The sequence below is a fragment of the Phyllostomus hastatus genome, unplaced genomic scaffold, assembly GCF_019186645.2.
Source record: "Phyllostomus hastatus isolate PE091 unplaced genomic scaffold, TTU_PhHast_1.1 phas_scaffold_501, whole genome shotgun sequence".
Classification (NCBI taxonomy): domain Eukaryota; kingdom Metazoa; phylum Chordata; class Mammalia; order Chiroptera; family Phyllostomidae; genus Phyllostomus; species Phyllostomus hastatus.
In genome coordinates this window covers 42,132,671-42,152,643 of record NW_025334033.1, presented here as the reverse complement: position 1 = coordinate 42,152,643, position 19,973 = coordinate 42,132,671, and the positions used below count along the sequence as shown (strand labels likewise).

The 19,973-nt window shown below is 36.6% G+C and overlaps 1 protein-coding gene across 1 annotated transcript in view; it reads left to right on the top strand.

Annotated features, from left to right (window-relative positions):
- The window catches only part of KCNH5 (potassium voltage-gated channel subfamily H member 5), a 266,358-nt gene that overhangs the window by 194,615 nt on the left and 51,770 nt on the right, over positions 1 to 19,973 (top strand). The window contains exons 9-10 of the mRNA XM_045821933.1: positions 3,761 to 4,013; positions 15,328 to 15,524. Coding sequence (XP_045677889.1) covers positions 3,761 to 4,013; positions 15,328 to 15,524 — 450 coding nt within the window. The remainder of the gene's footprint in view (positions 1 to 3,760; positions 4,014 to 15,327; positions 15,525 to 19,973) is intronic.

The window sequence follows — 19,973 nt, the reverse complement described above, 5'->3', positions numbered from 1 at the left end:
GTCATGAGAGAGTATGGCAGGAGAGAGAGAGAGATGACAAGTATCACATGACTGAATGCAGGGTTGGAGCAAGGCAGTAAGGGATGTGTCTGAAGGAGGGTCCCACCATAAAGAGCTTTGTGTGCTTGGTTAGGACTTTGGCTTTACTTGGAGAAGCAAGCCATTGGATATTTTAACAAAGTGAGATAACATGATTGTATGTGTTGTACTAAGTGTTCTTTAGTTGCAATGTTGAGGTTAGATATTTGGAGCCAGTGGGATGTCTGTTAAGATACCTCTTAATCTGGAACTGGTATCATAAATAATTTCAAAAGAGTTTTCTTTTCCAGACCATGGCATTATTTTTTTCAGGGTTTGTTTACAGAATTCTAAAATGATTCCTTATATGCAACCATAGCTCTTCCAAAGAGGAAATTTATTGTCTCAATTAAGAATCTAATTTTATACATATCCTGGTATAAAGAGGGCATAAATAATCAACCTGAAGACAAACAAGTCAGTAGAACTTGAATATTTTCTATTGGAATGTAATTTCATTTGTTTATGACTATGAGATCCCTATTAGGGAACTGACAAGAGACTGGATATGACATTCAAGGCAGAGTACATTGAAATTAGGATTAATGGACCAGGGCTTAGCATATCTTGAATTATAATTTTATTTTATCACTTAAAACTAAATTTTGACTACCTAAGACATTTGTTAGTACCTTCATTTACAGAAAAAAATAATACTATACTCATATTTGAATGACAGATATACCTCGGAAGGCATATGCCCTGTCTAGGGATGGGGAAAGAGCTGGGTGTGGCTTTGGTCTATTTTAACACTAAGTTTTAACTTGTCAGTTAATGACATCCGCACTTTGGTCTATTACATCAATCAAAGGAATAAATCTGTCATAAGTGAAGTAAAACAAAAAAGGAAAGATGCACTTAAAATAATAAAAATCCTCTTTTGATATGCTACTAAACACAGGATGTTGCTAACATTGGAAGATTTCATTTGCAGCTTGAATCCTGAAAGAAATAATTAAAAAGACATAAAATGGCTATTACCAAAATGAATCTAAAACAATGAAAATCCTTTAAGGTAAATGGGATAGAAATAGAATAATCAATTTTTTCCATTAAGCTATTCAGTGTAATGTTAATGTGTGTGCATTTTTAAATTATTTTTTTTTGCTTTCCTAGCATTAATTTTATTTTTAGCTTGAGATATCTCTAGGTTCATGCTGAAATACATCCTTAATTGTGCCTGGAATCTCATCAGACAGCCACAATACAGAATTTAGACAGGGATGGAAAATGAAAAATAGCAAATTGCTTTTGTAGGGAGCTAAAGTGACAATAAACTCTGTAGGAACACTCATTTGCAATGAGTATGATAAAAAACAACATTTCTTTAGCTCTTGTCATGTGCAAGGCTAAACTGGGCTAAACTCTCATTTAATTTCTGTAATGAGCCTATGAAATAACCACTATCAACCCATTTCACAGATGTTTAGGGAGATTAAATAACATGAGTTATAAAAGTACTGATAGATTTTGTATACCTTAGGTTATGGAGGTAGTAACTGATAGATTTGCACCCAGACTTATGTCCTTTTGAGCCTAATCTAAGGGTGCCCTAAGTCATAAGTAATGACTTCTAAGCAGCACATGCCCCATGGCACCTGGCCATGCCCTGTCATTTTTCTCATTGTATTATAATTGTCTCTTTACATGCATACCTCTCCCTACTGCATGGTTAGCTTCTCCAAGGCAAATACAGTGTCTTGTTTCTCCTTCTAGTTCCATGGGGCTTAATGCAGTGGCATGCCCCAGAGTAAAAACTCAGTAAGAGCCTACTGAATGACTAAGTTGTCAGAGGTCACTAAAAGTTAATATATTAAAGAAAACATTACATTATTATGGAAAACAACTGATGAGGTAAGAAAGTGTCAATTGCTCCTGAAGCTCTTGTTAGGTATTCTATTCCTCCAAGATGAGATTTTTTAGAAAGCTAGTTGAGCTGATTGCTATTGCCTATAGGAATTCAAAGGAGTATAAATGCCCCCCCCCCCCCGAGATACTAAGTACTGTATTTTTTGGACTATAAGATACACCCCCCCAGCAATTTGGGAGGAATAATGGTTGTTAATGCTGCTGTTGAGTTCTATTTACATTTACATTGGTGAAATATTATGTTATTTATGTTATTAAATATTTTACCACATTTTTTGCTTCAAATTTTTCCCCATTTTCCTCCTCTAAAACCTAGGTGCATCTTATGGTCCAAAAATGCAGTATGTGAACTGATATATGTAAGCTTTAAGAGGGGTTAAAGAAAGGGGTATGGAAAGCATAATTTAATTAATGGTCTTTACATTTATGATAGGCTTGTCTTTTACACAGGGAAGTAACCAACTTTTCATTGATAGTGAGCTCCAAATAAAAAGAATAATCAGGCCCTGCCTGGTGTATCTCTGTGAATTGAGTGCAGGCCTTCGAACCGAAGGGGCACTGGTTTGATTCCTAGTCAGGACACATGCCTAGGTTGTGGGCCAGGTCCCCAGTAGGGGGCGCACAAGACGCAACCACACATTAATGTTTCCTTTTTCTCCCTCCCTTCTCTTCTGTTTATCAAAATAAATAAAATCTTTTTAAAAAAGAACAATCAGGGGATTTATTTATTTTATTTTAAGCTTTAGGTAATTTTTAAAGGTTAATATGAAATTAGTGTAAAAAAGAAAATTATTTTATATTAAAACATTATTCAGTATAACTTAGACTCCAGCTTGAGGGATTTAAAGCCTAGCAAAGAAAGTCATTTCTGATTATAAGAAATAGTGTACCAAGAGGATTGGGAGAAGATTCTAAGTGAGTTTGCACATGCATCTTTAAAGTGGGTGATACTGACTTCTGTAATCACATCTTGCTTGATGATGATCTGATTAAATATGATAATAATGTCCATTTTAATCTGGGTCTTTAATTGCCCTGTCTGAAAGCTATTGGCAATAAAAGCTCTCTAACCCTGGCTCTTCTAAAGGAAGCCTAGAGCTTGGATTCTGCTGTTGCCCTCAGCAGTCTTTAAGAGTCAGAAACCAGAATGCAAGGCTGCCAGCAAAATGATGTGCCCACTTTGCTGGCATTGACATTTGCAGTTCCCTGAGCCCTACAGACGGCTAGCGAATATGCTTTTCACTTTCTGGACATAAATGCATTTGTAAAATTAAAAAAAATTCAGAGTGGGAAAAAACACATATAAAGTGGAGTTACATCAGCCAGTGACAGCATGTGAAGTTGCAAAGGTGCTTTTGTTGATTGTGTTTTCTTATAACTGGTTTCTATAAATCCAGCTTCAATGTGGAATAAAGAACATTACCCTGAATTTTCATTTACTTATAAAACATTCTAAAACAGAAACCATACGAAAATGAATGTTAATGCCCTATTTTAGTTGGCTCTTGGGTGTAGTTACATTATGTGTTTTTCTGAGACTCTGCCTGACCGCCTCGAGACTGCTCTATGGAGAGATCCACACCCCTCTCAAAGCCTCACTATGTGGTACTGTATTGTGATAGTCCATATGCTCATCAGCCCATCTCATTGGATCACTTGGTCTTTGAGAGTAGAGCTGTGTCTTACAACTTTTCCTTCTGAGTATCTGGTACAGTGTGTTGCAGACTTTGTCATAGTCAATAAATATTTATTGCACTTTTTCTGAAATAACTTTCTCTTTTCTTCTCACTTATTTATCTTTCACTTTCCTCAGGTTCTGTCTATCTGCCCCAAGGACATGAGAGCTGATATCTGTGTTCATCTCAACCGGAAGGTTTTTAATGAACATCCTGCTTTTCGATTGGCCAGTGATGGGTGCCTGCGCGCCTTGGCGGTAGAATTCCAAACTATTCACTGTGCTCCTGGGGACCTCATTTACCATGCTGGAGAAAGTGTGGATGCCCTCTGCTTTGTGGTGTCAGGATCCTTGGAAGTCATCCAGGATGATGAGGTGGTGGCTATTTTAGGTACTGTGAACTTTCCTAATGTAGTAGCAAATGCGTAACAGTTTTAGAGATTTTCACTTCTCGGGTTTCTTAAGAGAAATTTCCTTTGCTTGCTGACTTCAGAAATCGGGTCACTAATGAGATGATGAATCTCAATGAAAACTAGTAATGCTACTTCAGCAAGGAACATTAGTATCTGTCACAGCTCAACGGGCTGCATGAGGGTTTGATGAAACTTTCTTCGGCAACAACAGGATAGTACCTTTTAGACGAGAGCTGGTCATAGCCTTAACTGGCTGTGCCTCCATGTTGACGAGTGTGAAAATGGCTTGGGGAATAACTGCCAGATTGGTAATCCAGGATGTTACTTTTAGAGGGGCAATAGAAGCTGTCTAATTCAACACTTTCTCTTAAAGCTCAGCAAAGGGAGGCCCCCCAAATTTAGTGACTTGCCTGGCTAGTTAGTAAATGAGTCAGAGCTTGAGTTCAGATCATTTACTCTAAATCTTTATACCGAATCTCAGTGGACCTAAGTGGTGAGCTCAAAGTGATGAGGAGATAAATGAATCCTGCCCATTATTATAATGGAGTAATCACAATGTAAGTAAATTTAGGCTTTTAAAGCTGGTTCTGTCCACTCACAACCAGGAAAATTATTTGGTTAATAAATTTATTCTATAATTCAGAGACCTGCTAGTTAGTTGTACTAGCAAAAAAGGCAGTGACAATGCATATAAATGACAATTTAAAAAAAATTCATGTTTGGGGACAGTGTAAATATATATATATATTGTTATAACAAATGCTAAATGATATTTTAGATTATTTTTGCTCAAATATCAGCAGCAGGTTCCTGAAGTTCACATAGATATAAAAGGAAGCAATAATGAGGTCAGAGGAGAATCAACCATGTTTTTTTCCTCAAGTAAAATAAGTTAGAATTGCAGGTTGTCAACTCTTTTTTGATCACATTTTCCTGGCTTGTGTCTCATGAAAAATGAGCTCAATTTTAAACTATTGGATTTTTTAGCTTCCGAGGTCAACCTAGCATAGCTTGAATGCCACTTACTCTCGTAAGTACAAGATTGGCTGATGTGTTTTAGCAACTGCAAAAGCAAACTTCAGCACAAGAAATGGAGAAATGGTTTCAAAAAGCATAATTGCCTGGCAAAGACAGAATGGAGAACCCAGAAACAATGACCCCCTCACAGGAGAACGGGTTCTGTAAAATTGGTATGAGCTGGAGAAAATGGTCCAGGGTCTCAAATGACTGAACACTGTTGTTGGTAAACCTCCTTTTTTCATCTGTTTAGAAATAATATTACAGTTACCATTAAATTTCAATTAGTACCTATTTTTATTTTTTTGTGAGAAAAATTCACACAGCATTTTAGAGTCAGCACTGGGGTGTGTTTAATGCCACTTAGTGCTTGCTCTGCTTCGTTTCCTGGAGTATAAAGGGGCTATGTATAATCTTTCATACAAGGTGTACATTTTGTTAGAACAATCCTTTGTAGTGTATACACAATACAACCATTCTTGTTTACTTAAAAAAGAGGATCAAACACAAACCCCAAACAGGTGTATCTTCTTTTCCTGCACATTTGTGTCGATGGCGGTTGGGCAAACAGATATCAAATATATTACAGTGATGTGAGGACTGTTGTGATAAATTACCTTAGCTGTGTACTCATTGCCATTTGCTTTGCCCCATATTCTTTGTCATGGTTTTACCTTAGTAACTTCTTTTCTTAAAAAAAAAATGGAGAAAGCCCTGAGTGCAGTCTGGGTCTGCTGAGCTGCAATCATTTGCTCAGTGAGAGAGACAAAATGCATTTTCTTTTTCTTTTAAAATAAAATGGTAGCTGGTTTTGCTCAGTGACACAGGAAAAATGAACACAGGGCCTCTGGGTATTGGACCAATCTCATCACATATCTGTCACATTTTATTTCCTTGAGTGTGTGCTTTTTTATCTATCCCCTCAAAAATCTTGGGATTCAGAGACTTTTCATCTCTGGGCTTAATGAGTCAAGTTATTTGTACACCTACCTCTCTGGCAACCTTTTGTTTGTTTTTTCCATGGGCATCTAACAAATATTAGTTCCACCAAAAAGCAGTCAGAAGATTTTCATTTTTTTTTAAAAATGTTTTGTCCTGGAAGTGATCTCTCCAAGACAGAAGTAAGCAGGACTGGTGGGGGCAGCACCATGCTGGCAGAGGTGCAGGTGGGCTGGTGGCGTTGCATCTGTGCAGTGGGACCCAGGAAAGTCCCTGCACTTCACCAGTCTGTGATTTGGATAATCTAGGAGACAGATGCAGAAACAAATGTAGGGAACTCATCCTGGTATTGGGCTTTCCTCCAGTATGGGTTTAGAGTAGAGGCAATCTGAGGGGATTGTATACAGGATTGTGGGCTCTGGTGACTTTGTGCAGCAGACCGGCATGAAGCTGCAAGAGAGAGATGACTGCACATCATGCCCCAGAGAGCACACCTGCCATGGCCCAGACACATGCTGTGTTCACACCATTTGCAGGTTTTGTCTTCCAGGCAGCTGAAGCTGGGTGCCCGCTGCTGCCTGTGCTTTGCTTGAAGGGCTTGGAACCTGCTAGGAGGGCCCTCCCTAACCGAGCCAGCAGGTCATCACACTGGCTCCATTTTGTGACTTCTCCGTGTGGATTCCATTGGGAATGAATGTTTTCAGACTTTTCTAAATCAGAAATACTTTATTTTATGATGAAAATTAGGTGAATGGTTTCTTTAACACTCAAGATTGCTTAATATTTTAAGAAAGGGAGAGGAAAATATTTACTCCTGACTTTTTGATGAATATCCATTCCTTTCTAGCTCCTCTGTCCAGTCATTCCTTTGGTTCTTCTCCTTCCTCCCACTCCCTTCCCCTCCCCTCTTTTTTCTCTTCCTGCTTACAATTTTTTGGTAGTAGTTTACTTTTGGAATAATTACAAACTTAGTGAAAAGTTTCAAAAATTATAGGGGTGCACAATTTGATATATATCTTCAGGTTTTCTACCTTAAGTTAGGTCTTCTATCCTTTTCTTGTTTTTTCCTCTTCTTGATCTATCTTTCAATAGAGAGTGGCATGTTAAAGTGTCTTATTATTAATGTGCTTTATCTATGTCTCCTCGCACCTCCTTTAGTTTGTGCTTTATAGTGGTTGTTGCCATGTGATTTAGTGCACAGATATTTATAACCATTTTATCTTCATTGTGAATTGTGGCTTTGAACATTGAAATATGTCCTTGTTCACCTTTAATGATTTTTTTGCCTTGTAAGGGTTAAACAGAAATAGTATCTCTCATATCTGAGTACATTGGAAAAATGACATTTTATCTACATTGATCTGATAGGAGAAATAAGCAGGTTTTGCCCTCTCTTAATACCGATTCATTTGCCAGTTGAAAGGCATAGAAGGGAGGTCATTTTAAAGTTAATTAAGATCTTTGAATTTAAAAAACAGGTGCAGTTTTATCCTTTTGGATCCTTGCCTCTAAACAGTCTCTTGGGAGGTACATAATTCTTTAGTGTGTCAAAACCCTAAGGTGTTTAATGAATAAGCTCTGAAGCATAACTAATTAATGGAAAGATTAAAAATGTAGTCAACAAATACCTTCTTTTTTTTTAACACCAAAAGATGGCTTCAAGATGGTTTTCTAAATAGGGCATATGAAGATAATTGCAGTTCATGTCTTTTTTCAACTTGAAGTTCTTTCAGTTCTTCCACCTCCACTTTTCTGACCTTCGTATTTTTTATGAAACACAAAGAATTCTAAATTAAGTTCATGATGCATGCATAATATTTCATATTCTTTAATATCTTCTTGCTTTTTTGTTCCTACCCTATAATTACCTAATGTGAACAGATTTATTGGTATGGCTAAAATAGCCAGGTTACTTCCGAGTGACTCAACAAAGTATACGGTACCCTTCAGAGACTATAAAAATGTCATGTCCCTATTAACAATAGACCTGCTTCTAAGATATTTGTTTTGTTGCTTTGACAGTTTGTCATTGCTGTGTTTACTAATTGTTAGAATCATATGATTGGAGTCATTAGTCTTTTTTTTTTAGTGAGCATGAAAATGCCTTTGTTTATTTATTTTTAATTTTTTTACTGTTGTTCAATTACAGTTGTCCCCATTTTTATCCCATTATTCTCCTCTGCCCCTCCCCTCCCCTCTCACATGTAATACCCACCCGCCGTTGGCTTTGTCCATGGGTCCTCTATATGTGTTTCTTGATTTGACCCTTCCCCTTCTTTCCCGTTATCCCCCTCCATCCTCCCCTCTGGTCACTGTCGGTTTGTTCTTCATGTCCATGTGTCTGGTTCTATTTCGCTTGCTTGTTTGTTTTGTTGATTATCTAACACAATCTATATCTAAGTATCTTAATTGTAACTTCAAATTCTCAAAAGAACTGTTCTTGTTCATATACATTTTGGATGGAGGGGTTAGTTGTTGCTATGGGGTGGGGGGAAGGGGACATCATGAGGAAGGAAAAGACAGAATTAAATGAACTTCATAGTGTGAAAAGGTAATTTCTAGTACTGAGGTTGAGATTCTGTTTAATAATTAGAATCGGTCCATGTCTTATAAATATTTGTGCATTATCAAGGAAAACTTATAAATTATGGTTCTCAGAATTAAAAGCCTGCTTGTTGTCTTTATTGCAAAAAGAAAAAAATCTGAGATGTGAATGAATAATATTTTGCTATTTTGAGAACCTGTGAAAATGTGACTTTTATTCTGCACTTTAGATTTCTTCCTGCGTACTTGCGATTAGATGTCAAGTGCTTCACACTTTAAATACCTAAAAGAATTTTTCCCAAGCCCCAGAATATTTTTTTTTTGCATTCACATTTTTGTGTTTTGAAAAACTGAACTATGCACCGGATAGGTTTGCTCTATATATTATGATGATGAACTTAGTTAATTCAGGCATGTTTAAAGGGCAAGCTTTATAACATTTTTTTATTAAAAATGCATACTTGTCTTGCTTTAAACTTCCCAAGTTGTGATCATAGCATCATTTATTCATGGTTCAAATGGTACACTTTAGAGTTCCTCAGCCTGCGGATTAAACACAAACACTGCCTTCTCTGTGTGGTCTTTCCTGATTCCCCTCAAATACAAAACAGTGCGTGCACGTGTGTGTGCATACTTTGCCTATCCTGGTCCTGTAGAACTTTTCTCTTCCTATTTTGTAAATTTTTTTGCATGTCTCTCTGACTTACAAAATAAGACTCTTAAGAGCAGGATTTTTATTTCTTGTATGTCTCTATCCTTACACAGCACAAGGCACATGTTCCAGCTTAAGGAGAGTGTTAGGACACTGGAAGCATTAATTCAATGGGCTGAATAGGGCAGCCATCCTTTCTCTCATATGTGAAAGTTATGGGACTTAGTTATAATATGGACATTATTATAGGCATCGATTCCAAATGCTTTCCTGGGAAAAGAAAATGGAAGAATTTCAAGATATAACTTTTTTAATTTAGTCTTTATCTTGGATTTTTAAATAATATGCTATAACTTCCTTGATTGGGGCACATATTTGGGTTTCTGTTTATAGCCAATGTGTTCTTAATGCCAATAGTGCCAAACTCAAATTACCACCCTGTGTCTTACTATATAATCTATCTTCTTAAAGGTGGTTACCATCATTTCTTACCAATATAAGGATACTCTGTATTTTTTTTACGACTACTTAATAAGAGCTAGTTGGCTCACTCTTTGTGTGTGTAGAAAAAACTATAAGCTTTGTCAGTGGTTATTTTTACTAGATAAGAATTATTTACCTATGGGGATAGTTGGGGGGGGGATGGTAAAGGGGAAATGGAGACAACTGTACTTGAACAATGATAAAAAATGTGAAAAAAAGAAAAAAAGATTTATTATCTATCTAAAAGTGTCTACAAGTTTGTATTCAATATACCGGTAATTTTTCAACAGAACGACTTTGGATGTTGATCACTGAGGATTGGCAGGCATCCATTCTAAATGTTTGAGAAGATTCTATTCTAATCCCCCTATGTAATTCCTTAATTTTAGTACATATAATCTTGTCATTTCTGTTTTTTTCCTTAAAAATATTACTATATGACACTTGCTATAAATACTCAAAGCTCTTAAAATCATGTAATTTAAAAATTCATAGTATTGTTCATTTATAAATGAATATATATTGTGCATATGTATTCATATTCAAATTTATGAGCCTACTGCAATCATCAATTATGGTGAAGGGCTGCCTAACAAACAAAACAAATTAAGTCCATTCTAGAGAAGGATCATCAAATAGAACCATCACTATACCCCCACATTCACTCCCAGGATACCACCTAAGTAAACTTCAAATGCTAAATTTTTAGAGATTTGTTGGCTATATTAGATAGCTGTACACAATGATGAATAACCGAGATAATTTATATGCATTCATTGAATCCATGTCATTAACTCCCGAAATAATGTGCTTTGCGTTTTTTAAAACACTCTGGCTTCAAAACCAGCACCTCAGAGGACCATAGTCCCCAAGCATGCCATTATCTGTAGTACTCCTTTAATTATGATGTAATGCTGTTTCTACATTGTCTTTACATTTTCCATTACCTACTCTATGAAACTTTCACATTTGCCTCTATTTTACAGTCCTGTTTTCTGTGGTTTAGAAGGGAAATACTTCATATGACTTAATGCAGAGACCTGAGAAAATATAAATAGACCAAACAACAACTTTCATGTTGAGTGTGAACTCTTCTACTAATTTTAGGGCTTTGAGGGGAGTTTAATTTTCTCAGGCTCTAAAATGTTTACAGCTAAACTACTTGCACACAGTGGGAGCTGACCTAAAAACTAGCATCAGATATTCTACACTCATCATGATGAACAAGGGTCCCCAGCCCTGCAAGTGTACAAAATGTTTGTGGTGAAGAGAAGTGTACTTCTCTATTGGACATTCCACTGCATAATCTTGTATAGCCACAACCTGTGATTTCTGCAGATCACTCAGTGTAAATGTGCATAATATTCCCTGAAGAAGAACACTACTAGCCAGCTCTACTGTCGCTGGTAAATTAATTAATTGATTCATGTGACAATCATCTTTTCAGAAAGGCTGTAAATGTTTGTTGTGAATCGAGTAACTATTAGATGATATAGAAAACTGGATAAGTGAATTTTGAAATAGCTGATTAATATTCAGTTGATATACTGTGTAACCTAATAGAAATTCTATGGTATAAAACAATTAGTATTACTTGTTAGGTAATGTCAGTTCTGATGTTGGGAGTAGAATTATCCACATTTGTTAATTTTGCTATGCTTTTCTGTAGACTTTTTTAGGGGGACATGAATTAAGGAGATAAGTTTTACTTTGGTTGAGTCAGTTAACTTTTCTGTTACTTTTCAACATTGTAATGGGATTTAGAATTGAGGCCCTAGATTTTAAAGTTATTTTCTTCTGACAGTGAGACACTGAAAAATTATTATCTTGAAAATATAATTGGATAATTTTGAGTTCACTTAATGTAGAATTATGTATTTAGAGAAGCCATAAGCTTTAGTTGTTCTTTATCCTGTTCCCTTTAGAGTCAAAGGGACAGATGATGATTCAGGTAGCTCCGTAACCTGGTCTAAACTACACTGTTAGTTTTAGAGCATCAGTTCTAACCCTAACCTTACATTTCTGATTTGTACTGTTGTCTCCCCTTCTCTCCTTTTCTCATTTGTGTTTGTTTCAATACATATTTGCTGAGCTCTTGAACTGTTCTATGCATGGAGGTTAATGGTGTTAGTCAAAACAGAGAAAATTCTGGGCCCTTATGAGTTTATATTATGTTATAGTTTAATTCTGTTCTTTCTGCATCATGTGCTTTTTATTTCTCCAAGATACAAAAAATATAAATAATTTAAATTTAACATTTTTGATGTAAATATGGCAAGGGTTTTAATTTCATCAGTTAGGTAAAGTAAAATATGTAACAGACATTTGAATGCTTCCATAATTAAAAGTGGCAAGGGAAATTTACCTATATATTTATATATCTATAAATTATATAAATATATAATGTATATATCTATATATTGATGATGCACTTATCAATGAATATTTATTTGATATACATAGATTTATGTACATATTTTATGAATTTAGTTTTATTTAAAAGTGTAAGGAGAGGCATCTGAGAAATACTTTGCTATTTTTAAATGAGGCAGATTCAATTGAGAAAAATTTGATAAAACGAAGTAGAAAGAAGAAAAACAATAGACATTATTTGAAACCAATTACTGTAATTATTTAAATGCATTCTCTTTTAGTCTTTTATTCCTTTGGATTTTTAACACACTTTATTATCAATTGATATATTAATAGTAACTTGTAATATACTATATAGAAGAATGCAATATACTTTGGTTCTATCAACATTATTTTTCTTTAAGAAAAAAGAGGTAGATATTTCATTGACAACTCATTTAGTCTTGCAGTTTCACTTTCATGTTTATGTACTTAGTTATAGCTCTGACCACAATCATATTCTTCTTTGGATCTCTTTTTAATGTAACATTGGAAGATAAGCATTTTTGAATGTTATTTCAGAAACAAGTTTTAATTCTCTATGAATTGATGATGGGTAGATAGATAAATTTCCATTGTTGTTGGACATTTATTTATGTATGCCCATCTATAGTGAATATTACATGTGTTGCTTCTGATTCTTTTGACTGATTCCTAGAAGTGGAATTACTAAGTCAAAGGCATTGATTATTATTAAAGTTACTATACATGAAAATCAAATAGTTGAAAACTAATGAGCACTTACACATGGGTCAGAGATTGTATTGTGAGTGATAACTTGAAAACTGGTCACAGAAATGAAACAGAAAGAAGTGTAACCCTTTCTCTATCTCTTCAGAGAAAACCCCAGTATAGAAAGAATAACAATGGCCATAGAGGAAAAGAAACAAGAAGTAGATCAAAGATGCCATTTAAAAGCCTGTTATTTTCATAGCACCAAAGGCTATGATAATATAGGATCTAGCACAAATAATGCCACCCCTTTTTTACAAAATATTTTATTACAAAACAATAAGCATGTAATTCTGTAACAACGATATCACACTGAAGCACAGCATATGACATTTTAGTTGAAATGTTCAAATTAAAACTACAAATTATTACACTCATATTACTATCCTACCAACCACACTCAAGCAAGGCTTACTTCTGCTGGACCCTGTGCAACAGTTGATCTCTTCTGTTAAAAAACATTATGCATGTAAATTATAAGACTAAAGAAAATCTATCCCTTATGCCCTAAAGCAGAGAGAGAACCTACCGTTTTAATGAATTTTCTTTGAGTGTACACGTGTGTTTCTGACAGGTGGGATAAAGTGCATAAAATGAGATCATATGTATATGACTTAATATCTTGCTTTTATTATTTTACATAACATGAACATATCTGTCACTTTTTTCAATTTATTTAGTGGCTGCATAATAGTCCAAAATTTATTTATTCATTTATACTTGTCTTCTACCTTTTTTGGATGTTTTAAATATTATTTCAGTGAACATTTTACAAGTAAATTGGTACTTTAATCATGTAATTAGAATAAACATGTCTAATTTGGCATTACTAATGTAAAGAGAATGGCATTTCTGAGCTTTATCTATTAAGTGGAAGTGGGGTTTGTCTTTGAGATTTCTATGGCTGAAGTTTCCGTCAGGTCACTGCAATGCCCTCCAGCCTTGGACGCCTTATTTGGGTCCCAGGCACCTAGTACTCTTTCTTGAACAAACGTGTGGTGACCAGGCAGGTAGTTGAGTTGTCAGTGTCACTAACTAAATGGAATATTTGAGGGCCCAGAAACAAATGAGATCACTCAAGATTAATTAAATATCCATTACAGTTAGTTCATGCTGACCATATGATTATATGGTACTTTTAATTACCTCTTCAATAATACGAGTGTTTTCTTTTTCTATCTCAGATTGCCTTGTGGTTCTCTAAGGATTTCCAAACTGCTTGTGTGAGCAAAGAATTTGTAATCTCACTCACTCAACCTTTCTTTGTTTCTGCCCCTTCCCCTTCCCTCCCCTCCACTTCCCTTTCCTTCCCTTCCTTTCATTTCCTCCCCTCCCCTTCCCTCCTCTCCTTCTCCTTCTTCCTCTTCCTCTTCCTCCTCTTCTTCTCCTCCTCTCTCACTCTCTCTGTTTCTCTCTCTCTCTCTCTCTCTCTCTCTCTCTCACACACACACACACACACACACACACACACACACACACTTCTCTGGTTACATGTTATTTTTCCTCTGGTGGTCTCACTGGCCTGAAGTGTTATGTCTTTATCCTTCTTTTATTTCCCTGTCAGTTCTGACTTTAATCTTCATTATGAGAACAGGTACTTGTTCATCTCTGTGGTCAGAGTCCAGAAAGAGTTAGTCTTTGGCAGAGTGTCTGTAGGAAGATTTCCCCACCTGCATGTGCTAGGGGCCTCATGAAACTGCCTCAGCAGGAAGGGCAACTAAGTATGTACTCTTGATTTGGGATGGGGAACTGTTGAGTTGAGGTCACAGACTGGAATGTACTCTGCAGTGAATAGATTTCTGTGTGTTCTAGAATTTAAAAAGGTATCTACATTTGACCACAGTAGATGTACTCTTTATTGGGGCTGTTTAAGGCATAACAAACCTGAGTCTCTGTGTTTTACCCCACTCAGCTCCCTAGCCTCTGTAACTGTGGCCGGGGAGCTCTGTGCTGCACCCTGAGGACTTGCATAAGGTTTGGCTTGGCAGCAAGGGAAAAGCATCTTTGGTAGAGCAAGTCATGGAGAGTTTCTGTCTGCTGGAGTGCAAGACTTAGTTGCTGGATAGTGCATGTTTCATATAGGTTGAATCAGTTCCAGATTTATAAAGGCTGTAACAGTAGATCCTGCATATTGCATTTTACTGTCATCTCTACCAGAACAAGCAGAAGAAAAGATGAAACTAAGGAGCCTCCTTTGCTTCTTCTGGTCAGAATGAGAAAAGTTAAGGTAGCAGAAAATAATGAAATTATTTGTTAAAATATGTTTTTTGGCTTCTCCATCTGGTTTCATTTATTCATGTCACTCCAGATTTTCATCAAGAATTGAATTCAAGGTGATATTATTTTACATGTCATATAAAAGTGTTGTAAATTGTTATATGTGTACCGATGGGATTATACACTCAAGCTCAAAGTTATGCTAGATCAATATCATGCATGAAACTGAGTAAAAAGAGTGGTTAGGACAGGAACTAGTGTGGACACTTGAATAGATATCTTATGCTGTTTTCCAGGAAAAGGTGATGTATTTGGAGACATCTTCTGGAAGGAAACCACCCTTGCTCACGCGTGTGCCAACGTCCGGGCACTGACGTACTGTGACCTCCACATCATCAAGCGAGAAGCCCTTCTCAAAGTCCTGGACTTTTACACAGCTTTCGCAAACTCCTTCTCCAGGAATCTCACTCTTACTTGCAATCTAAGGAAACGGGTATGTTGTCTGGATCCACTTCCCCTGGTCGTATCCAGGGGGTTAATATGTCCTGCTGTGTTAGTGGAGGCTTGGAAAAATTCTTTCATTTTGCAGCAGTGTGAAGTGACATAATTTTCCCCTTTCTTTGCATTTTGTTTACCTTTTAAGAGAGGAAAAGCCCCTGAGTACATGGCTAAAGATTTTAATCATTACTATTTAAGATGCAAAATGAAAAACAGACTTGAGGAAAAATAAACAAGCTGTACTATGATATAATTAGTTAGTTCTTGGGGGTTTATAATACTGCCACAAAGTTAATATTTATGTCTCTTTATTATGTGGATTTCTTTAAGCTGCTGAGGTTAATCAAACTGGTTGCCTATTTTCTTGATTCACTTTAAAACCTTCTCATTTAGTAATCAACTCATAAAGATTTTTCCCCAATAATTCTTTCCAAGCACACTATTCAAAAAATGATTAGCCACACTGACATATCCTACAAATACATATAGGAATTCTTTACTTTGCCCTTCTGTTGCAAATAGAATCTTCATTGCCATTTTCTTTTTTATGGATGATGTAAACACAGATTTAATTTACATAAAGAAATCTCATAGCTCTGGTTTATAGGTCATTGGACATTGGCTAGGGCTCTTTTGTTGCCAAGAATGAAATACCCATTTGGATAACTGCATAAAGGGAACTTCATGTAAAATGATTGCCCATCAACTATCATGAAGTATTTTGAAATAACAAAACTTCTCTTCCACTAACCCCATTAAACGGAACCTTCCCTGTAGTTAACATGGAGGAAAAAAGTCAAGCCAGGAGACAAATTAACATCTCTGCTGTAGGAACAGAGAAATGAACATAAGCAAATCAATGTAATTCCCTAGTTAGGGCTCTAAAAGAGGATTAGATTCAGAAATCATATTCGTACTAGCTGTGTCACAATATTTGTTCTGTATCTGAGCAGCATTTTCAGTCTATATTTTTGTTAACCAATAGCTGTTGAGCATCCACAGCCTGCAAGACAAAATGTAAAGAGCTGTTGAGAGCACACAGACTAAATACAGAGTTCTTACGTCAAGGAGCCTACAGTCCAGTGTGGGTATTATGTGAAGCACTATTTGTAAAACGTGCATTTTTACAAGTAATTGAGAGTTAAGGTAGTGATGAATGTGGAATAGGGTTGCCAAATACAGTCTAAATGTGGAACTTTCTTGCTTACTCATTAGGGACTCTGAGTCCCTTTTAGTATGAAGCAAAATTATTATGTCTCCTTTGATTTATGCTCTCTCTTCTCCAATGACAAATTTCTTTTCTACAAGGCAGTCTGTTAGATATTTGGAGTTCTTATATATGTTTTCCAATCTAAATTTTGCCAGTTTGGGAATCTTTTTACATACTGCAAGATTACCAAAAAGACCTATGTTGTTACCATCCTCAGTACAGATCTTATTTGTCACTGTCTCCCCCAAAGCATGTTGTTTCACAGAATCTCATCTTACGTTTATAATATACCTGTGGAAAAAAAGAGCAGTTATTTTCTCTTAAAAACACATAAGGAAACTCAGGCCCAGAGGGATTTATATCAAATCACCAACTGATATGTTTGCAATGCAAGGTCTCAAAGACGTAATTAAGAACTCACCAGTAGAAAACAAATTTTGGTCCTTCAAAATGAATTCATCACAAAGCTCCATTGCCATTTTTCTTTTTTTAAAGTATATTTTATTGATTATGCTATTACAATTTTCCCAATTTTTGTCTTTCATACATCTGAGCACATGCACACACTCACACATGCACACACTCACACACGTGTGCACACTGTCACATGTGTGCACATACTCACACACAGGCATACACACAGGTTATAAGAGCCTAGTGCACATACCACCAGTGCGCCCACCTCTGATAGGAAGAGAAGCTGGAGACAAAACACATGTAGTATTTTAAGGGGGCCCAGGAATGTGTGCCTGCCCCTGCAAATGCTGCTGCGTGAGTTACATCAAGTGGCTTCTTCCCTTTATAACCTGTTCCCTGTTATAACCTGGGTCAGTTTAAATAATTGTTTTCAGTGTTTCTGAAGTCCATGGACAACCTTGATGAGCTGAGCAAAATGTAGGGACAAGCTATTGTCCCTACTGTATTCAGTGACACTGAATACAGTCAGTGTCACTGTATTCTCAGGGAAAAAAAGAGAGAAACTGTGAGATAATATTCTCCAGTGATTCATGAGAACAGCTACCATTTTGAGAGCCTATTTTATAGCCACGCATATCAACTTATTTTATATATAATAACTAATCTTACTAAATACCAACCGCCCACAAGCAACATCCCCCATGTATAATCTCTAGTTCTTCAGTGAGGAGGTTAAGTTCCAAGAGTAGGACAGCTAGTTGCCAAATAAATGATGAGTCGGGGTCTGGATTTGAATCCATCTCTGTCTGATTCTAAAACCTGTATTCTTCAGATTATACCCAGTTGCATTGGCTTGTCCAAGTAGCTGACTCTTTTTTTTCCATGACAATATCCCACAGACACGCTCTCAGCAATTTAGAGTTTCTAATTCATTCAGTCACTGTTAACTTCATTCCCAGATGAGCTACTAATAAAAATTATTTTGTTCTCATTGCTATTACTGTAAGCATTCTTGCAACAAACACTTGTTGTGCATTATATGATTAAAACTATGTTGTTAGTGTACCACTGATACCTCATAGCTGTCATAACAATAATTAAATGCAAGCTTGCTCCTAGGAAGTTGGGAGAGCAGATTTGGAGCCCTGGTTTTCAGCCATCATTGATTATGGCTCTGGCCACATGAGCAGATACGTGGCCAGGTAAGCGGTTTGTCTAGTATGCAGTTTTTGGTGGCTGCCATGGGGAGGCATGTCACAGTGCTTTAGCTGCCTGCCTTCATCCTCATTAAGGAAAAGTAAGGTTTTTGTTATGCAAATATAGCTCTCACTACACATCCTTCAGCTCCTCTATATGACATCCTAGAACTAAAACTGGTAATTTCTTCCAATAGCTAGAGCAGGGATTGGCAGACTTCTGTCAAAGACCACTAAGTAGATCTTTTGGGATTTGAGGGCCCTGTAATGTCTGTCTCACCTACTCCCCCTTGCCAGTGCCCTGTGAAAGCAGCTGTCTCAATTCCGGGCTGCTGCAACAAAAGACCACAAGCTGGGGGTGCTTACACGCCGGGAGTTTATTTCTCACAGCTTAGCTCAGTTAAGAGGCCTTCTTCTGGAATGCCAAAATGGTGTTTATTAACTTAACAACCAGCTTGTATGTATGGGTCTGAGAAGGCAAGTGGCACACCCAGCATGGGTGATATCTAAATTTTAAACGATTCTAATCAGATTTTTAAAGAAATTTTTGCAAATTGCCTAGCTGTTATACAATGACATTTACCATTTGTGTAAAGAAGTTAATATGGCAGGCATGATGGCTGAACTTTGAAAGACCTGTTTATAAAGTGGGCCCTTGGCTGGCATCTGGGAACTTGAATTTCAAGAGGGTTCCCATGACTCTGATAAGAGTGGCTCATGGTGCCTACCCTATTTATTCATACAGTGTGGTTTATACTAGACATTTACTTCCTGGAGTCTGGAATCTTGGCACCTGTGAGGCCAAGGATAGCTGTGTGAACAGTCTCCACCAAAAATGCCGGCACAGAGTTCCAAATAGCATCCCTGCTGGTGGCAGCATTTCACAGGTGTTGTCACAACTTGCTGCTGAAGGAATTAGGTAGCAGACCTTTGGAGACTTGTGCTTAGCTTCTCTTGGACTTTGCTCGTGCGTCTTTTCCCTTTGCTAAGTTTGCTTTGTATCTTTATGTTGTAGTAAGTCAAAGCCATAACTATATCTTGAATTCTGTGAGTCCTCCTAGCAAATCATCCACCATGTGGATGGTTTAAGACCCCCAGTGTACCATTTATAAAGGTTGATTGGAAATCTGTATTCTCTGAGGTCCTGACATCTGTGCCTATCGTGGTGATTTCACTATAACTTTTTTCCATAAAGACACTGAAAGCTACTGACATTATCTTTGTGAGTATAAGGAATGAAGTATTTTCAAGTTGGTGGGTACATTTGTCCATGAAGCTGTCAGGAATATTCCTTTCCCTTGAAACCTGAAATAAAGGCTACATTAACACTTCTAGCAACATTAAGTATGGCTGGGATTTTTAATTATTTCTAAACATCTCTTTCACTTGCAAAATAGCAAGAACATATTTTCCTCCAATTCACTGTTTAAATAGGGTGAGTGAGGAGTTCTATTTGTTACTTTCTATACCTCTTCTGGTGAGACATTTCAATAAAATGTGGCACACAAAGTACTGGCTGGCTTAGTGTATATGCAGTATACATTCATCACTCCCCTGTTGCTTACCTGTGGGGTAATGGAGATAAAAGGCCGAGTGCCTGCTCTCCAGGAGCCTGCAGTCT